Genomic DNA, 20,653 nt, shown 5'->3' on the forward strand with positions numbered 1-20,653 from the left:
CCCTCAGTACAGGGCAAGGTAGTCACTCCTGCCATGTACAGAATTCTTTCTTATCTGCACACCTTTGTAACCTGTGAATGGCTCAGAATGGAGTAATCTCTGCTTTCTTTTTCAGTTTATACCTACTTTTATAAAGGTAAGGAATACTGGAAATTTGATAACCAGAGGCTGACTGTGGAGCCAGGGTACCCCAGGTCAATCCTCAAAGACTGGATGGGTTGCAACCAAAAGGAGGTTGAACGAAGCAAAGACCGGCGCCTCTCTCATGATGATGTGGATATTATGGTGACTATAAACGATGTGCCTAGCACTGTCAATGCAATTGCAGTTGTGATCCCCTGCATTTTATCTCTGTGTATCCTTGTCCTGGTATACACAATCTTCCAGTTCAAGAACAAAGAGGTCCAGCAAAGTGTGACCTACTACAGACGGCCTGTCCAAGAATGGGTATGACAGGTTCAGCAGCTCATTTGGATCCACAAGACAGTGATGGGCTGCAGACATAAAAGGGGGGGGGGAATCAAAGGATAGCCTGCCAAACAAGCAAGCAAACACAAAACTCTCCAAGAGATTAGATGAGTCAGATAGAATTCTGGGACTACAAGAACGAAAACAAAAACCAACTAAACCCAGGTGGCCTTGCACGGTAGAGCCGCTTTCCTTCTGACTGACTGCCTCAGTGCCGTGTATGTCTCGGTGTGACATTTTTCACCAACCCACTCAGTGAGTGTCGGAGACCTCAAGAGGAGTTTGCTTCAACCTTTTTTCAAGTCACCTGAGCAATCTTCTTCAGTGCCCTCTTTTAAACCCAGCATTTGCCAGTGTAGCCAACCACCTCTCAACGAGTTGTTTTTTTTTTCTACACTTGTCTCATAAAAAAATAATTCTGTGGGACACAAAAGGAATACTTCAGTACCTTCTGAAGAAGACATTTTGAGGCTGAATCATTCTGAAAGATTTTAATTTATTACAGGAACCAGGCAATTACCTGGATACCATTTTTCCAATACCTGCTGGTCAGATGTTTTGTACATTCATGGTAATTAGCTGATGTTCCCACTCTGCAAGAGCAGATATACATAAAGAGCTCTTAGGAGGTAATTCTGTGTAGACCACAACTTCAAACAGCTCTAAAGCCAGATCAAATCACAACAGCAAGTAACAGAAATGAAATTCTAAATAGTCTGCAAGACTAAGCAATTGGTTCAAACAATGTGAATGCAGACCTTAATACTCTTGTTTTTAAGAACCTGTCATGTAATTAATATTTAAATGTCATATTACCACTATTTTAAGTTGGCAACAATAAATTAATTGTTACCATTATAAGATTAAATGTAAGTTCTGTGATATTTTCATTTGTTTACATCTGGAAAAGTGGCGTGTACATTAGGATGCTGACATTTCTTCAGCAATATTGCAATAGGAATTTTGGTCATAGTAAGTTTACAGTGATGGAAAGGGGAGGCCCAAATCAGGAAATTAATGGTTGAAGTTATCCTGAAGCTTGCAATTTAGAAACTTGATAATCTGCCATGAGTGAAAAGTAACTGTCACTTCACATCCAAGGGCAGTGTTCTCTTCAGCAGTAGCGCTAATGTAAATTATGTTGTGCTAGCATAAGCTACCTCTGGTGCAATGCCAATAGCATTTGCTGGCGTGACGGGTTTTGTGCTGGAGATAGCTTATGCCAGCACAGTGTAATTTACGTTAGCACTAGTGCTGGACAGGATAGTGCCACAAATATTTAACTGGAGAGGAAAATACTCCAAAATGTGAAAGAAAAATGTCAATGAATTGGATCCAGTGTCCGGAACCTACCCCATTCTTCCCCACAGCAGCCCAACCCCTGCAACTCCTCTTCCAAGGGTTGGGGGATCCTGCTGAATGGAGTGGACTATGGGATGGAGGGATCCCTGAAAATTAGGAGGCAACTTTTGAGAGCAGAGCTCCCACAAGGTGCCTCTGCCCTATTTTCAGGGATTCCCCCCCTCCCCCATATCACAGCTCACCACATTCAGCAGGAGCCACTGACCCTCAGAAGAGCCATTTGGGTGGTTGCCAGGGGGAGATGGTGATAGAAGAAAGTCACTTTTTGCCTGCCCCCTTCCACATACTTTCCTCTGGACCCCGTCCAGTATTTTTTGTTATCACCATTTCAGCGATCGATTCGTAGGATAATGGTATAAATATTTGTACCTTTAAAAAGGGAGAAAATTGCTTTTTTTTAAAGTGATGCAGTATAAGACATTTGCTTGTTGGTTTGATAGAAACTATCCAGCCAGGCTTTCCATGTAGTTATAAAAACTATTATGTCAGGCTTGTTCAAAGGCTAGACAAACTAAGGCTGCAATCCTATACTCACATTCCTTGGTATAAGCCCATTTGAATTCAGTGGGACTTATTTCTGAGTAGAGATGTATACGATTGTGCTGTAAATTGGTTTCTTTCCAGGTAATGGCTTTTTTGTCATTCTAGTTGGACAGGCATCATCCTTTTTTATATCAAGAGTTTCTCTACTTGCTTGCTGTGCTACAAGTCATTAAAAATGATGGGAATGTTATTGGGGGCAAATGTTTGGACATAATTTTTAATTTTATAGCACAAGTTCAAGACAATTGCAAAAATGCTTATGTAATTAAAGAAGTTGGAATGTTTTGTGCCAAGTTGGTTAAGGGCAGGACTTATCTAAAATTTCTATATAGAACTCAAGCCATGTAGGAATTTGTATTAATCCTGTGTACCTCATGTTTGTATGACAATCCTACATGTCAGTTATGCCAAGATGATCACACATGACAATTGGCATTTGAGATTTTCAAGTTCCTGCATGAAAGTACTTTCTAATATGTGAGGTGGCCTTAAACTCATCACACCATTTTCATCACTTGTGCCAGCGTAGAACTAGATGTTTATATCAGCAGAGATGTGATCCCAACACTGTGTTTGTAATACAAAGTGCTCTTGCAGAGAGAGATTGGTAAGTAGACGGGATGTTTATTTTGCAATTTCACTCTAGGCTGTTTTTCCTCAGCTGGGCTCTCTTCCACAACACATTGGGGCAAAATGATTTAAAACTACCCAAGGAGGGGTTTTGCAGAGATTATATGAACAAAAGAAAAATTAATAACTCCATTTGCCCCTACAAATGCCCCAAAGCCCACACACTAGCATTAAGAGGGAAACACAGGATTGAGAACCCAAGCTTCAGCATATTAACAGAGGAATTAGGAGATAATTCCCTTTATATCAACTTAAATTTAGGGTGAAACCAGGTTTATACCAGATAGACTGGATTTAACAAAAGCAAAGCCATGTAAAACTTCAAAAAAGATAACACTCCACACATTTAATGTTGTCTTGAAAGCTCATGATATAATAATCCACTTCGTCTGCAAGATGCTAGAGCACTTTGCGTTTTTGCTGCTACCCATTAAAGGCCAACTCAGAGACTGGTCACAGAGAAGCATGGTTTTTCAATAGGACATATTGACTTTTAGCCATAGTGCAGTGCCATGCAATTAACTGCTTTTCTGAATTAAAGGTAGAATTCATTGCAGATTATATGTGCCTGTTGGTATGCTGTCACTATTAGTACCATAAACCTGAATAGGCTGTGAAAATAGGGCCTCATGTGATGCTGAAATGACAGTGAAATGCAGGTTGGTAGCACATGTTCGTATGCTTTTTTCAGCTCGTGCCAAAGTCGTTACTCAGTGTGTATGGACATTTCATTGCATCACCACAAAGGCTTTTATGAGTTAGGCAGAGAAAGATATCTATATACTTTGCAAATGTGGGACTTGGCTGTGCTATAAGAAGTTCTTAATATGATTTTATTGTGCACTAGCTACCTTTCAGCACACTTTTATAACTCTATGAACTGGCCCAAACATGACTACTACCCTGGAATTACATCAACTGAGATGCATAAAATTGCCAGATAATATATAATCTAAAAATGGTGTAACTGTATTCTATAGCAACCTGTAAAGTTGATTCTTATCCATCTTTACTTTAATGATGCAGTAAGAGCAATCCTACCAGTGGGTGGGGGTGAGCTCTGATGTCAGAGGAAACGAAGATTCCAAAGTCCTTCCAAGCTTGAAAAGGAGGTGTGGTGTTTCTGTGAGGGAGTGTCCTTTATAGGCCTGTTTTTTTAATGAGTCCCCACGTGTTGGTTTCAATGGGAAGGAATGAATCTACACCAGCTCCAGGGCTGGTATAAATCTGTATTGGTTTGAGGATGAATCCAGAGTCTAGGAGAGCTGTGGATCTTCTCCCAGCACACCACCTTCCCCACCTGCCGGACACCACAGAAACAATGGCCACAGATATTTCTGCAGCAGCTGGGGGGGCAGTCTGCTATTGGATCTCCCCCACCTATGGCAAACCTCTCTCCCTGCCCTTAGAGGGGGAGAGCCAAAATATCCTATAACCCATGGGATGCCCCCCTACCCCCAGCTAGACCCCACAGGGTTGCAGCCTGAAGTATTTACTTAAAACATGAACATTCAGGTACCAGGAGAGCTATTGCCATAGTGTTTAACCTCCAGGTGTTAATAGCAGATGGGTCCTGACCCTGCCATGCAAGCTACAGATGTAGGACAATCACCAAAGTCAAATAAAGTATTACCCTAAGCACTATGCTCATGCTTGGTTGACAGAAGCACAGAACCTCTTCACAGCTGATGGACACAAACACCCCAACATCTTTTGCTGTCAAAACATCCACTTATTTTAGGGATTATGTAATTACCATCTTATAAAACTCAATGGCATAAAAAAAAATATTGTACCTCTGCTGTGAAAACACCTCCTTGCAGATACCTAGTCCTACACTAGTACCTAAACATAATCTTACACTGCTGTTCTATCAATGATCTGTCATAATTTCCCATCCCTTTAAATCTCTGGGCTAGATTTAAACTTTATAAAAGCACTCACAGGCTAATCTACATGACTCTGTACAATCTAAATCTAGTTATGCTATAACAAAGACCAAAATCAAATGCTCATTAAATCAACTGCCAACACATTTATTAAGAAGTTTGTCATCTTTTTTTGGAGGGGTTACAATCTTGTCAGATGAATTTTAAAATAAATACCCGTCTTGGCACTTGTACCACATATGTTTGTTTGCAACCTCTTTAAAAATCTGCTTGAAGGCTTACTCGTTTATAAATGTTACAGTAAATCTTTGACTGGATCTACTGAATTTAAGGCAGCTTACTTTTATTTACTGCTATAACAAAGTTTTTAAGCTGAAATATTTTGCTCTTCTTCACTCTCTCGTATTGTTAATAGCTGGTTTCTATGTTCCATAACTGGGATATACTAGAGACGTTTTCCCCCTTCTTCCACACTCAGGTTTTAAAAAACCCTAATTGGTTATTACTTAGTTCCCTTACTCACCTAGGGCTGTATTCAACATTACTCTAACTTAAGCCCCATTCATTTCAATGGGTCTACTCTAAGTAAGACTAACACTGGCTCCAACCCTTCATCTTAGGTATACTACCCCATCAGTTTTGCTAATAACTGGTTCGCACAATCAGTTTAACTTCGTTTATTTAACAGTTGCTGCTTTAGATAGTTACATTTGCGATACATAGAGCAGCCAAGATGCAGTGCACCATGGCTACACGCTAAGGCAGGGCTGGACGACCCACGGCCCTTCAGATGTTTTGGCCAGCAACTACCATTAGCCCTAGGCTGCATAGCTGCTGAGCAGGTCTGGATCACCCATTATCCTGAGTAAGCTGCAGAGTCTAATTGGGTTCCATACTATGGCTTAACTGTGGAAAATGGAAGCAACGAGTTCTTTAAAAATGTCCTCTTGAGCATAGTAGGCAGTCCACCATAGTAAGATGGGAGCACTGGCCAAGTTTCCAAGGAGGATCAGTTAGGAATCTAGGAGACTGGCAGCATGGTTAAGGGCTAATCTACATATTACATAGATTGAGATGGCAGGCCAAAGTAGTAACATTTCCACTGTTGCATGTTTGGTGTCCCCCCACCCCGCCCACCAATGTGTTAAAAAAAAGCCTCTCTGCATATAATGAATTAATACAACAACAAGAGGCCAGATGTTCTGGCCTAGAACTTCCAGCAGCCCTAGCCAACAAGGAGGGATCATGGGAGTTGTAGCCCAAAACATCTGGAGAGTTGCAAGCTGCCCATCCCTGCCCTAAGGCATAGTCACATCCCTCTCTTTGGAGCACCTTGTAAATGGCAACTTCAAACTTAGAAGAAGCAGGTTTTGTTAAGGCTAGTGAAGGAGTGTTGTTTGTACATTGTCAGTAAGGAAGTATTACAGCTACAACTACGCTTTCAGTGGTCTGTACTAAAATGCTTAAGGCTGCAATCTTATACACACTTACCTGGAAGTAAGATGGGTAGATCGAGTCAATGAGGCTTACATCTGAGTGGGCATGCATGGGATTGCACTGTTACCTAACTTTGTTGCTGTCCCACTAGCATGTAAAATCTGCTTCCAACACACGCCTTCCTTCCATCTGATGTGCAATGTTTGAGCTACAAGTAGTGGAGACTGGTTAGAGTACGTCAAATCACCACCACACTTACTACACAGTATCATCACCCATCCGATGGATGTTTTAGTAAGGAATACACAGCCAGTGAAGAGTAAGTGCAATAAGCAGCACTATTAGCCAGTTAAGCTATACTAATTTGAAGGAAAGAAAAAGCAATAGGTATGATCTGATATTAGGGAACCTAATTAATTATAAGGGCCCTACTGAGGGCTTTCAAGTACCGATCAGATTATTTAACGTGTTAAGAGCTCTTTCAGCTCTCTGAAGATTGATGCTGCTCTCATCCCTTATACAGTTTAGATTCAAAAACTATAACCATTTTTTTCTCATTTTAACATTTATTAGAACTTTAACTGCCCTCAGCGTTAAGCCTCTTCACTGACACCCACACCCCATCATCGAGTTTGGATTTCTTCAAGCCTTGGGCAAAACAGAAAAGCAGAGCAGCTCACAATAGACTTGGTGCTTAAGACATAGCAGAGTAGTTCTATATGACTGAACTGTTAAGGATATGCATGCAACTAACAGCTCAAAAGAAATCCCTTTCAGCTAGGCCTATCTCCCCTATGGAAAAGGATCACTAAACAAGAAATAACAGTATCCTTTAACTTTTTAGTAACTTAAACAGAGTTTTTGATCATGTCCCTTTCTAGACAGGTGAGGGCTATTGGCATTTCAGAGCACTGGCAGTGCCAATGCCAACAAGGTTGACAGAATGCATGGCTTTTCCAAGCTTTTAAAAAATGAATGGATGGTTACTGGATGCAAGATAATAACACTAGGGGCTCTAGCTGTGTTTGTCTGTTTGGCTATGTAGACACTATCTTGAAAAGCTGCAAACTGAATAGCATACTGGTGAATGAAGAACAACTACCCTTTTGTTTAAATCATTATTGCATGTAACCATTTGCCTTTTAAACATACGTCACAAATTGTAAAAAATTTTCATCTCATGAATAAATGAAAGCCGAAGAACACATTAACAAAATAACAAAAAGGGACACATGAGTGTTTTCTCATTCACTGTTTGCCAAAGGGAGTTTATAACATTGTCATTTTGAAACGTTGATTGTGATGTAACCCTCCTGTAACTAAACAAAACATTTATTTCAGGGAATAGTCAAGATCATAATCTGTCTTCTGTGGTAGCCAGGGTCCATATCATGTCAAGCTATAAAAGGGAACAGAAATGAAGGTTAGCCAAAAATACTTGTAGGACTCCATCAAGGTTGCCTTATTTTCATACCTGTCCTGTAAAAATCAGGGAAGCTCCAATGAGACTTCAAAACCTGTCACACATAATGGAATGAACACTGAAGGTTACTAATTGGATGCATGCAGAAACATCAGCTGTAGAGCTAGAAAAAGGAGACTGCCATTCTGTGTACATCAGTATCAGAGCTGAATTTTCACTCTGCTCATATCATCTGACATGCCGTGTAAATGCAAGTAGTCCAATGGCTTTCCACTGTATTCACTGCCCTTTTGACCATTTTATAAGTCGGTAATAAAGCACAATGTGCTGATACTGATAGCTGAGCCAACGAGGGCTGAGTTTTTAAAACTCTCAAGAACAATAACCTTGAAAGAATGTCATGGAAAACTTCAATCCAAATGTTAACTGCTCTGCAAAGAGTCTGTGTGAGATACATTTAATTTTTTCCCCTTTGTAAATTATAGAAGTGGTTCCTATGAAACTGATGATCTTCTGGAAGTTACACCAGGCAGCAAAAGTATTATAATTAAAGAAATTCAATCACCACCATTTGCTAGTAGTGGCAGGAAAGCCATATTAAACAAAATAAAAGTTGTGCCTGCCCCCCACCTTAATGCATTTGCTTGATTTCAGAGCCAATGAATATTTGACTTACCTGTCAATCAAAGAATCTCTCATAGTGGTAGCAATGGTACTTGGCTGTGCTTCATTGAGTTTGAAGACACTCTCAATAACAGATAACTCTGTGCTGGTTGTGTCCAAACCACAGAAGGCACACCAGTCGTTTACAACCATTCCAGCTGCAATCACTTCACTGCCACGATTAACAGTCCCAGCCTGGTAAGAAAGAGATAGCCAGAGGCACTGATTCTCATGAAGGGCTATGAGATTTTATCTCATGCTATGAAGACAATAATCAAACCACCATATATATATATATATATATATATATATATATATATATATATATGGTGGTTTGATTATGTTCATGTTTCATATATATATATGGTCAGGATTAAGTAACTATTTGGAACTGATAATTTAAATGTTTGGAACAAATTTTAAAAGTTGCCTTGAGTACCTTTTAGTGGAAATGTAACATATAAATATTTTAAATAAAGTATTTAAAGAGTCAGCAAGGGCCAAAGCCTCCAGAACTAGGAAGGCATTTATGAGCTAATTCATGATGTTTTACAGTCACCTCATACAGCATGCAGAAGACCCAGGTGCAAATCTCTAACTGAGCTTTCTGAGTGGTTTTGGAGAAGTGACTAGACTTTTGCAAACCATTTATAGCACAAGTACATGCCTACTGTGTGGTATCAAAACATCTTCACTCAAACAAATGCTTCTGTTTCAGAGACACTGCATCCCCCCTCCACCCCCCACCGACTCAGGCTCAAATGACAAGTTACAGAAATAGTTCTACAATTTTCCACCATATAAATAAAGTTTATTTTCTTTTAAACCCAAAGCAGTCTTGGATAGGCTCCATCTGAACAAGCAAAGGTCAGGGAGGGAGAGGCTAACCCTTTCTTTTCAGTCCCTTTTAAGCTCAAAATCACTGTCTGCAAGCTGTTCTTTCAGAGATGGGAAGGAAGATACAGGTAAGATATGGGAATACACACACACACATGGATGGGAAAGTGGATTGTGGGGCGTTATTTTGAACTGAATAAGGCTGAGAGAGAACTAGGTTAGGCAGTCTGTCCCTCTCCTCTCCCACCCTTCTGTTAAGATGGAATATTTTAAAAGAAAGCAGAGATAGTCATGGATCTCTGATCAGCCTAACCTTTAACATCAATAGCACATTTCATTGTTCTACAGTTTAAGTTATATTGACTGATAGGATTCCAGCAGACAGATGAGTAAGATTAAGTGGCTGAAGAGTTACATTAAAAAAAAAAAAAAAAGACTGGCATTCTGAAGTTCTCTTTACAGGATTTCAGGACAAGCAGCAGCAAAAGCCCTTAAGGGGGATACACATGGAAATCCTTGCTTGTGCTCCAGACAGATCCTTCTGAAACTGATTATAATCACTAACACTGAAAATTAACTTTCATTGGCAAAGAAACATCAGCAAGGTTAGCTGAAGCTCACTCATTCTGTTCCAGCACACAAAATGCAGTCAACACAACATGCACATCAAGTAAATTAAGGGTAAAATAACCCTTAAAATGAAGGGTGGGATGGCATACCCTTGATTTATTGCCTTTTCATATTTAACCAGTCTTCTCTCCAGAGTACATTTTCAAGATTCTAAGAACATAAAAGCCATACTGGATCAGACCAAGGGTCCATCTAGTCTAGCGTTCTGTTCACACAGTGGCTGACTCTCCTCAGCCCCACTCCCCAATGCCCTGCATATGCGTAGTGTTACTAAAAATACTAGCCTTGCTCAATTTTCTGTCTTCCAGCGTATCGCACATGCCATTAAGCAGAAGTTACCACAACTATATTCCTCAACTTCTTCCTACATGTTCATCCTATTTGTCATTGTTCCTCATATTTCTTTTATGGTTTTCCTACCGTGCCATTTTGCTCATGTATTTTTCTGTTTGGGGAAAGGCCAGTCTTATTCCACTTCTACATGTTGCCCAGTACCACACTGCATAACCCAGGAAGTAGATTCAGTGGGAAATTCAGGAACAATTAAAACTGGCCTTAGAAAGGGATTTCCTTTTGGGAATTAACCAAGGTGTGGCTATGATCTTTGGCTAATGGGAGGTATAGAAATGTAAGTAAGTAAGTGAGTGAGTGGGTGGGCAGACAAACAAACAAATGATGAAATGGGGGTTGGACTCCGTATGAGTTGTCCACCCACACACAAATTCAGTGATGCCAGAACATTTCAGCTTGACATATACTTCACAGCATATTACAAGGAAACTGAGCACTAAAACCCAAACAGAAAGAATAGTTACCACAAGTGGGACTTGTAACAATGAGGAGAGCTCATCCTGGTCTTCAATGGATGTCTTGGGGTGCACCAGTCCCCCTTGGTTGCTAAAAGCACAGTAACTTCCCACCAACACTTGACCTGCTACTGTCTGTCTGAATACTTCCACTTTTAGTACATCTGCTAAAATCTCTTCCGTCTCCTGTAAAAAACAAACAAACAAACATTGAGAACATTTAAAGCTAGGGCCATCAACACATTAAACCTTATCTAATTGATTTGACATCTGCCTCTGACATCAATCAACTTTATTTTAACAAACGTACATACAAATCCCTAATATAGCAGTATTGTTGAGGATTAAACTTACAATTTAATAAACAAGAACTACCATTCATTATCAGAAGGAAGATTCAGAGTCTGGACGTTAAAGCATATTGACACTGATTTCAAGTGAGCATCATCACTTTTCATTGCCTCCATTCAAAGATTCTCAGTTAGAAGGGATCAACAATACATCTAGCCTGTGGTTCGTATTGCTAGAAGGAAAGCCCTAATGAGTTCACCCTGAAATGAAAAGCATCTGTAACAACTAGATGGAAAAGTCATGTTTAAGTCTCTTTTTCATCTTATCTGGACCAGAGAGGAGGGAGCTGGCACTGCTGTCCAGCCTGCGTAGCAGCCTTTCCATCTCTGTTCCACCAATTAATCAGGGATGGGTAGGAAAAACAAACTGAAATATATAATTGGAGCTTTAGCTGATTAAGCTGTCAACTGAAACTTGTAAGGGTGCAATCCTATGCATGTTTAGACAGAAAGAAGTCCTACAACCCCCAGACTTTTTCTGTCTAAACATGCATAGGATTGCACCCTAAACCTATTTCAAAACAGTTCCTGAACCTTTAGGTGTTAAAATATAAAGGGAAAGATCTGACAGTCCTAAGACTTGAGAAGAGAATTGTATCTAGATGCTCTTAACTGAAGAAGCCTAATTGGAGGCTAGTCTCTTTTCTTCTCATTCTTCATTGCAGTTACTTATTCAACAAAATTATGAGATTTCTCTAGTCCTCTCACTGCTCTTGCACAACACCAGCTGAACTCTACACTGACTCAAAGGCAGGATGCCAAATATATAGGTACAGAGGCAGTTGGTAGCTCAAGGCAAACAGCAAAGAAGCACTACTAGAAAGCCATCTGTTTAAATGGAATTTAAGTAGCCCCCAACCCATTTATCTTCATTCCACCCAGCACAATTATATTCCTAAACTGTGAACCACACTCTTCCAGATCAAATATAGCACAGAACTAAACATCAGGAATGTGCGTTTCTTCAATGGCACTAACTAAAATACTATTTTTTTCTGGATAGGGGCATCCTATTAAATAAGATATAATTAAAGACATGCAATTTGCCTGCAAGTGCAGGCTTATAAGTTTGGCTATTCAATCACGTAACTCCACACAAACTTCTGAGTTCAAATAGTAAATAATCCTGGGATGTGATCACATAAATAATAGCAGAATGCTTTCTTGTTGGTATGCAGAGAAATAAGAAACCACAAATGACATGTGAATTACCAAAGGCAGAGAGCAAAAACTTGTGACCAAATACCCTCAAATGTCTTGTCTCTATTGGAATTGTCCTTTTACTGAGACAATAACTGACTGGGCAGATCACCAAGAACCCCCAGGTTTCAGGATTGGAAAACGTATGTTCTTTGGTTCTAGAGTCTCCACTACACTGTTTATCCTCTTCATCTTCTGACTCCTTTTTTAGCTTTTGGTCCTCCTCATGTTCTCTAACTTCTCTCTTCAACTTTTTCTGTGACTCCCCACCCCAAATGTAGTGGGGTGATCAGGCTGCGTAGAGAAGCTTGTTCAGGGTTGAGGGCCACCTTCACACTTGCCAGCTCAAGGCCCACACTGTCAGCCCCTACTATTTTGAAAGAATGATAGAGCTTCCTGTAGCAAGGCACACCCAACTGTTAAAGCTTGCATGAATGAAAGAGGATCTCCTCTAAACTGCTGCTACTACTAAACATTTATTGGTAACAGCATGCTAACTGCTGAAAATTTCAGATAAAAAGCTCCTTTACTCTGTCAATGTCTGGATGAACAAGTGCAACGTAGTCATTGCATGTAGTGACATTGCCCAAGGCAGAGAGGCGCTCTTCCACTCTCTGGATTCGCACTGAGTCTGGAAGGCAGTTTCGGATGTGCTGAAGTTCCTGGTCTGTAGTATTGTTTGGGACTAATAACCCATGCCTGTTTCCTAAAAGAAAAGAAAAAGGCTCTACTTAAAATTCAGGAATAATGGGCCTAAATTTTGACCTTCAGTTTTCTCCTTCTCACAAACTTCCATGCTATAAAAGAAATCATAGCATTACAGGGCCAGAAGGGAGCAAGAACACATCTAGCCAACTCCTATAGCATCATCCTTGTCCCTTCCCCAAAGAGACCACAGCGTGCTACAGTCAGGGTTGGTGGATTAGAGAAATGCATCCAAAAAGCAAATAGCTCCAGATATTGCAAGCAAGTAAACCAAGCCATATATATTATAGGGAAAGGACAGCCCTCTGCCCACCCCGCAAAAACAGGGTCACACACTACTATAACATTTAGTATAATAAAAGCGCATGCGCGCCCGTGCGTGTGTGCGCGCACGTGTGCGTAACAAACTAATGCCAGAAGCACTAAGTTATGAAGTTATATACGTTTGTATTATTTAGGGCGCAATACTATGGCCACTAGACAGTGGCTAGGTGGCCGTAGGATTGTTTGGTTTCCGAGAACCAACCTCGGAGCCCAACTCCAAGGTCGGTTCCAGGAAAACTGCCTCCTCACCCGCCGTAGGCAGCAAAGATTGTCCCCAGGCTCCAATAAGCAGCACAAAGCAGAGCAAAAGGGGCATTCCCAGGGGCAGGGCATGCGGAAGTGCTGGTATGATGCTTCCTATGTGTCATCCGGCCTCCCACCTACCCCCACTCCAAAGTCCCGTGGCTAGACAGCTGAAATTGGCCATGAATGCAGGGCAGCCGGAGCACGGAGGCGAAGAGCACGGAGGCGGAGCACAGAGCCCCTCTGTGCTCTGCCTGCCCTGCATTGGATAGGAGGTCACCTCCAAGTTCGGAGATGGCCATCTATCCCGATCAGATTGCTCCCTCCACTATTTAAAATATTTATGCCCCACCTTTGTGTCTTTAAGTAAAATTCACACACAATAAACTTATTTTTAAAACATTAGGCAGTGTTGACTAGAAAAAGGTATTGTGCTCCAACTGCTGTTCTTTAAAGCTCCCACAGTGACTACATGGGAAAACAGCCCCCACCCTATTTTCATTCCTGTGGTTGAAGCACCTCTTCTTGGGTGGCTAGATAATCTGTAGCTCCTGGTTCTTCCTGGAAGCAGCGGTGACTGAATTAGTGAGTGGACAAGGATACCAACTTTCTGCTTCTAAGGCCTTAGATAGAATTATGTTATTAAGGGTGATATCCTATGCATGTTTAGATAGAAAAAGTCCTACAACTCCCAGCATGCCCCAGCCAGCTCACTGGGGCATGCTGGGAGTCATATGACTTTTTTCTGTCTAAACATACATAGGATTGCGCCCTAAGAAACTTTTATGGAGTCCTAGAATGACCTCATTCAAAAGGTACTCTATGGTAAGTTCATTTTTAATGACTTAATGCTGTAGTGGTGGTTTGCCCTCTGCCTTCACTACATTAAAAAAAAACACAAACAAACAGGAAACAGGCTAAGACTAAAACGCTAGAACATCTGTATTTTAAGGTTTAAGTCAAATCATCAGTTTGAATACTGCAACTTACCCACACACATTCTGCCAATGATCCGACATCCAGCAATAGAAGCATGGACTACAGGGATGGTATCAGAAAGCTCCCCTTCAAACACACTAAAACACAGCAGAACAGAGATTTAAAATATAGGCAAGAACATAAAAACAGCCCACCCAACCTAAACAGACTTGAACATGGCTACATCCTCAAAAACTTTAACAAAGAAGCAACTTGAGGAGGAGTAACCTTGTTAGTCTGTAGCAGCAAAAACAAAAGGTCTTGTAGCATCTTAAATCTTAACACATTTATTACAGCATAAATAAAGGAGCAGAATTTCACACTGATTTAGTAACAGTCTGGGAGAATCTGATGAACATAAATACAGTTTGAGAGGCAAACGATGCTTAAACCAATAAGCAGTAGAAACTGCTAGTAAAGGTCATTAAGGGCACAATCCTGTGGCCGCTAGTCAGCGGCTAGCTGGCCATAGGATTGGTTGGTTTCCGGGAACCGACCTCTGAGTCAGTTCCTGGAGAACCACCTCCCCTCCCCCTCCTCCACCACCCCTGGGTTCCATGCTTGGAAGAGCAGCACAGAGCAGGGCAAAAGGGGGCATTCCCAGGGGTGGGGAGTGCATAAATGCCAGCATGACGCTTCCTATACGTCATCCGGCCTCCTCATCCTGCGCTCCGAGGTCCAGCGGCTAGACAGCCAAATTCTGCCATCTAGCAGAGAATGCAGGGCCTCCATGCACGGATCATCTCCATGCTCCTCCCATCATGTATTGGATAGGCGGTCACCTCTGCGTTTGGAGGCGGCTGCCTCTCCACATAGGATTACTCCCTTCGGGCGCAACCCTAGACATGTTTAGACAGAAAAAAGGCCTATAACTCCCAGCCAGCTATGCTGGCTGGGGGAAAGCTGGGAGCTGTGGGAATTTTCTGTCTAAACATGCACACGATTGCACCCTTAGGCTCTTTCAGTATTAGGGAAGACCCTTGTACCCTTTACCATGTCTTATTCTCTAACAGCCAGAAACGGAGGCTCCTAAATGCAGAGAATGAGGAAATGAAAATCCGTCACCAAGAACTTGAGAACCACCACTGGCAGGAAAAGTCACCTTGATGGATCCTGTATAAACTCCATCAATAAACTTGTCGGGGGGGGGGGGGGTCCCAAGGAAGCGGCTGCAGTGGCACGAGAGGACTACCGAGGGACAGCTGCCCCCTCCTCATATCTAAGACCTAAGGGGCCCTGGACCAGAGTCTCTCGGGCTTCCAACCTGAAGAGACTAAGGGAGGGGCGCCTTCAGCCTAAGGAAAGGGCGGCCGGAACTTCCCGCCCAACGAACAAGCACGCAGGGCGGACAGGCCTTTAAATGAACCCTTCGCGGGGGCGAGGGAGAGCGCGGAGCTCGGGCTGAGGTTTGGTCCCTCCCATCACCTGTAGAAGCCCTCAGAACCTCCGATGGCCGCCAGGCAATAGGCGTTGGTGAGCTTGGCGAAGCAGCCAATCTCGTTGTTGTTCTCGAAGCTGGCCCGGACCGCCATAACCGTGCAAGGGCCGAAACGGGGAGTAAGAGAAGAAGCCTGGAGACGTCCTTTGCCCGTTTCCTTAGACACGCGGACAGACCGCCGCCCCCGCCGACTGGGAAGAGAGTGACGTCAGTTCCGCTTCTTCAATCACGCCGTCGCCGTATAGCATAGATTGATAATAGTTAGATTAACAAATGGAGGCCATATTCCGGGTTGACGTTGGACGCTATTTATTTATTTATTTACTTACTTACTTACTTATTTTTGTCTTTTCCCCAGGCAGACGAGAGAGGGAGAGAGAGCGCGGCCCATAGTAAACCATGGGAAAATACGGAATATTTGCGTAGTTAAAACGATTAGCCTAATAACTGTTAGGGTCCGGACTAACAAATATATTATGACATAGGCTTTCGTGGATAGTTACTCAGTCATCTTTGAGGTGCCACAAGACTCTTCGCTGTTTTTGCTGCAACAGACTTAAGGGCGCAACCCTATGCAGGTTCAGGCAGAAAAAAAGTCCTACAACTCCCAGCATTCCCCAGCCAGCCAGCCATAAAACATTTAGCAGCACAACGACGCGGCTACATGCAAATCAATGGAGCGCAAGGCTTCTGCATGCTGGATTTGGGCTCAGAAGGTGCCTGAGGGGGAACGCTGAGGGAGGCTGACCTTTGCTGCAACGTGAGGGGCGGTCTGTGCTGGAAACCCAAACCAGCCTCAGCCTCCAACCTTCAATTTAACAGCGGCCTACCTTGCAAGGCTGTCGTAAGCCACACTCTCTCAGTCACAGGCCCCAACCTGCAATGTGGGGATAAGGGGCTGCATTTGCATTGGCAAGGATTTTTCTTAATGTTTTAAAAACAAATTAAAAAAAAAAAACTACTTTAGAACAAGCGCCCACGCCCCTCTTTGCTTTTAGTTTCTGAGCAGCCACGCTGTCATCCAATCAAAGCTACGCTAAAATCCCGAATTTCTAAACGGAGCTCGTAATTCCGCCCCGGCGGGGGAGGGTAAAAATCTTCCAATATTAACCTGGAAATTCCCCATTCAGACAATGAGATGAATCACTTATTTTTCACCCCCTAAAAGCTACAGTTGAGCAACAGCTTTATTATGGCCAACCAAAACGTCACAGAGAGCGGCGTTTGGGTTGGTGCTAAAGGTATCGCCCAACTGTGGCACTCCCCCCCCCGGGACCAGCACGACTATCTTCATTTTTAATTTTTTTCTATCTCTTTGGTTTCCACCCTCCAGACGGGTAGTAGAGAAGGCGGCTAGAGCGACCTTCACAGCGGTTGCCAGGGTCCCCGACTCTTTCCTGGAGCCACTTGGCGCGGAAAAGGTCTGTTTGGAGAGAACGGAAGTAAATAAAGAACCGGGTTACAGGCAGAAGTCCCGGGGGGCGGGAGTTCCTGTCTTAGCGGAACTGGAGCGCTGGAGAGCTTGACGTTGCTCTCTGCGGTAGAGCGTCCCGGACTCGGCACGCCCAGTCCCCGCGACCGTACTCCTTGCAGGTGGAAGGCGCGCCAGCTACTCATTCAGGCGCCGCCATTTCAGGTTTCTAAAGACCGCTGTTGAGTACGTTAAAGATTAGGAGGAAAAGGGGTGGGTGGGGAAGCAGTGTATTGGAAGAATTGTTTGTTTTGTATAGTAACTTGCTCTAAGAGTCTTGTGGCACCTTAAAGACAGAGGGTACAATCCAACATAAGACCTACTTAGAGTAGACCCGTTAAGAACATAAGAGCCATGCTGGATCAGACCAAGGTTCCATCTATTCCAACATTCTGTTCACACAGTGGGCAACCAGCTGTCGACCGGGAACCCATAAGCAGGACATGAGTGCAACAGCATCCTCCCACCCATGTTCCCCAGCAACTGGTGTACATAAGCTCACCACCTCTGGTACTGGAGATGGCACACAGCCATCAAGACTACTAGCCGTTGCTAGACTTCTCCAGGAATTTGTCTAACTCCCTTTTAAAGCCATCCAAATTGGTGGCCATCACTGCATCCTGTGGTAGCGAATTCCATAGTTTAACTATGCGCTGTGTAAACAACACATTTCCTTTCACTGAAATGAATTAGCAAATTAGTCATGAGTAACCTAATTCTCATTCATGTCAATGGGTCTACTCTAAGTAGGACTTAGTTGGATTTTTATTTTTAAAAACATCCTACAACTCCCAGCATTCCCCAGCCATGGGAGTTGTATGACTTCTTTTCTGTCTAGACATGCATAGGATTGCACCCTTAGTCTTTAAGGTGCCTCTAGACCTTGTTGCTTTTACTACAATAGACTAACATGGTTAATCTCGGGAAGTTGTTGCTATAACTATCCCTATATAGCAGGGTGGGCAATCTGCAGCCCTCCAGATGTTGTTGGACTGCAGCCCTAGATGGCATAGCCAATGGCGACACTTCATGGGAGTTGCAGTCCAACAACATCTGGAGGGCCATAGGTTACCCACCCCTGCTATACAGGAAGGAGCCAAGGCTCAGGGTGAAGCGCATTATTTATCTGTGACATTTGTATGCTGCCCCACAATATAAAGTTCTGTGGGTGGCTTATAATAAATAAGCATTAAAAGTCACTGGAAAAGACCCTGATGTTGGGAAAGATTGAAGGCAAAAGGAGAAGGGGACAGCAGAGGATGAGATGGCTAGATAGCATCACTGACGCAATGAAAATGGACTTGAGCACTCTCAGGGAGAGAGCGGAGGACAGGAAGGCCTGGCGTGCTATGGTCCATGGGGTCACGAAGAGTCGGACACGACTGAACAACAACAACAACAATGTAGATACAACAGAACATAAAATCAAAAGGTCGGATCCAGAGTTAGTCATAATTTGAGTAAACCCATTGAAATCAATGGAACTTAAGTTAGTCATGGCTAATTTAAGTCACATTGATTTCAATGAATCTACTCTAAGTATGACTAAATCTGGATCCAACCCACAAGGAACAATAAAATACAAAAATGAAGTCGTATTATTATTATTACACAAATTTGTATACCACTTTCCAATAAAATTATCAAGGCGGGTTACATTATAACAATATAACAATAAAATACAATAAAATAATTAGTGCTCAACAGTAAAAGTATAACTATACTGGCCGGGTCACACCACAGAGAAAGCCTGCTTAAAGAGGTAGGTTTTAAGAAGGCTTCTGAATATCAAAACTGTAGACGCCTGTCTAATATCAATGGGCAGCATGTTCTGAGGTCATGTGGCAGTCTCTGAAGTGCACCTTCCAAGGATTGCAAGGACCAGCAGGATCATAAGGCGTGATCCTTAAGTTAGCTTGATCCTAAGTTGCTTAGGGCTTTATATGTTAACAACAAAACCTTAAACTTGGCCCAGTAGTTTATTTGCAGACAGTGCAATTCTTTTAGCAGGCACATAATATGATGTTCAAAAGAGGCCCCTGTTACTAGCCCTATGGCTGCAGCTTGCACCAGCTGCAACTTCAAGACCAAGGGTAGACCCATGTCGAGCATGTTACAATAATCCAATCTTGTGGTTAATGATGCCTGAACCACCATGCCCAAGCTATCACAGTCCAGGAATGGCCAAAGGTGGTGTACCAGCTGAAGCTGAAAAAAGGCACTCCTAGCCGCCGAGGCCACCTGAGCTCCCAGTGACAATGATAGATCTAAGAGCACAATCCACAGTGCTTCCATCTTGCCAGGATTCAAATGCAGTTTATTGGCCCATATCCAGCCCACCACTGTGTCCAACCACTGATTCAGAGCCTTCAAGGAGAGAGGGCACATGGTTGATCACATAATTGCAATCAGGTCACATTAACTGAAATGGATCCCACAAAACATGGTTAGATGAGGCACTGGACAGCTAACATGGATCTACCTTAACTGTGACATCTAGATTGTGGCACCTTAAATGACCAGTCCCAGTTAATCATTTTATGGCCCTATTCTGGACCAACTGGAGTATCCAAACTTTTTAATGGCAGCCCTGCATATAAAATATTGTAATAGCCTTTGCACAATAGAACAGTTATGCTTCGTGTAACAGAAGTTCTCAGGTAGCTGTTCTGTCATGCCTGAGATGCTGCAAAATCAGCCAAGCAGAGTAAACAACACTGGATTACAATGACTCCATATAGGGCAGCTTCATATGCCCTCTGTGGTGAACAGGTAGGTGCTCTTTTTGCACCGAAGGGGGTTGCATTTGTGTTTCTTTGTTTTTTTAAATTATACCCTACCCTTCAGTTCAGCATCTGAATGCCTACAAAGAAAAAGGTTCCTTATAAGATTAAACAGCTCAGACTGGCAGAGTTTATTGCTTCAAAGGTACAGATGGCCCATTAAGATAATGGAACACCAACTGCAGGGACCAATTAATCATTAACCTATCATTAGACTATAGCAATAGGCCCTCATATTTTTTAGGCCCTCAGTTTTCCAGCTCAGCCACAAAGCTTAGTAGGTGATTCAGACTTGGCCAATCACTCTGTCTTAACCTTATCTTCTTCATAGGGTTGTTGTGAGGATAGGAGAGAAGAGATATCCATGTATGTATGCCATCTTGAACGCCGTGGAGGAATGTAGTAAATAAAGCCATTTTTAAATGAAATGGTGACAGGTTCAGTGAGGCATTTTAAGGTACAATGTGTGAAAA

At 42.5% G+C, this 20,653-nt stretch overlaps 2 protein-coding genes across 4 annotated transcripts in view; one reads left to right on the forward strand and one right to left on the reverse strand.

Annotated features, from left to right (window-relative positions):
* Nucleotides 1–1,338, forward strand: part of MMP24 (matrix metallopeptidase 24) — a 56,250-nt gene extending 54,912 nt beyond the window's left edge. The window contains exon 9 of one of the 2 annotated variants that reach the window (XM_084853702.1): nucleotides 116–1,338. In XM_084853702.1, the coding sequence (XP_084709828.1) occupies nucleotides 116–453 (338 nt within the window). In that variant the 3' untranslated portion in view covers nucleotides 454–1,338. The remainder of the gene's footprint in view (nucleotides 1–115) is intronic. The other variant, XM_084853700.1, reaches the window with a different exon arrangement.
* Nucleotides 950–16,122, reverse strand: EIF6 (eukaryotic translation initiation factor 6). Of its 2 annotated transcripts, none has more exons than XM_084853707.1 (6): nucleotides 15,914–16,122; nucleotides 14,501–14,586; nucleotides 12,769–12,944; nucleotides 10,698–10,874; nucleotides 8,429–8,610; nucleotides 950–7,728 (listed from the first exon to the last, which is right to left on the reverse strand). In XM_084853707.1, the coding sequence occupies exons 1-6, from the start codon at nucleotides 16,018–16,020 to the stop codon at nucleotides 7,719–7,721; spliced, it is 738 nt and encodes a 245-aa protein (XP_084709833.1). In that variant the 5' UTR covers nucleotides 16,021–16,122; the 3' UTR covers nucleotides 950–7,718. The 2 variants fall into 2 exon arrangements, with proteins under 2 accessions (XP_084709833.1, XP_084709835.1); XM_084853709.1 differs by having other exon boundaries at nucleotides 6,883–7,846.
* Nucleotides 16,123–20,653: the final 4,531 nt, after the last annotated feature.

This window comes from Heloderma suspectum, chromosome 4 (genome assembly GCF_057233095.1).
Source record: "Heloderma suspectum isolate Gila_16-S chromosome 4, 16-S_ref, whole genome shotgun sequence".
Taxonomy (NCBI): domain Eukaryota; kingdom Metazoa; phylum Chordata; class Lepidosauria; order Squamata; family Helodermatidae; genus Heloderma; species Heloderma suspectum.

What these genes read in the sequence shown, in the direction of transcription:
- EIF6 (XM_084853707.1), bottom strand. Translation starts at nt 16,020, where the DNA reads ATGGCGGTCCGGGCCAGCTTCGAGAACAACAACGAGATTGGCTGCTTC. An exon ending in GGTTCTGAGGGCTTCTACAG is followed by an intron (nt 14,587 to 15,913) that starts GTGATGGGAGGG and finishes GCTGTGTTTTAG; the next exon opens with TGTGTTTGAAGGGGAGCTTT. An exon ending in TGTTACAAGTCCCACTTGTG is followed by an intron (nt 8,611 to 10,697) that starts GTAACTATTCTT and finishes CTTTCTTACCAG; the next exon opens with GCTGGGACTGTTAATCGTGG.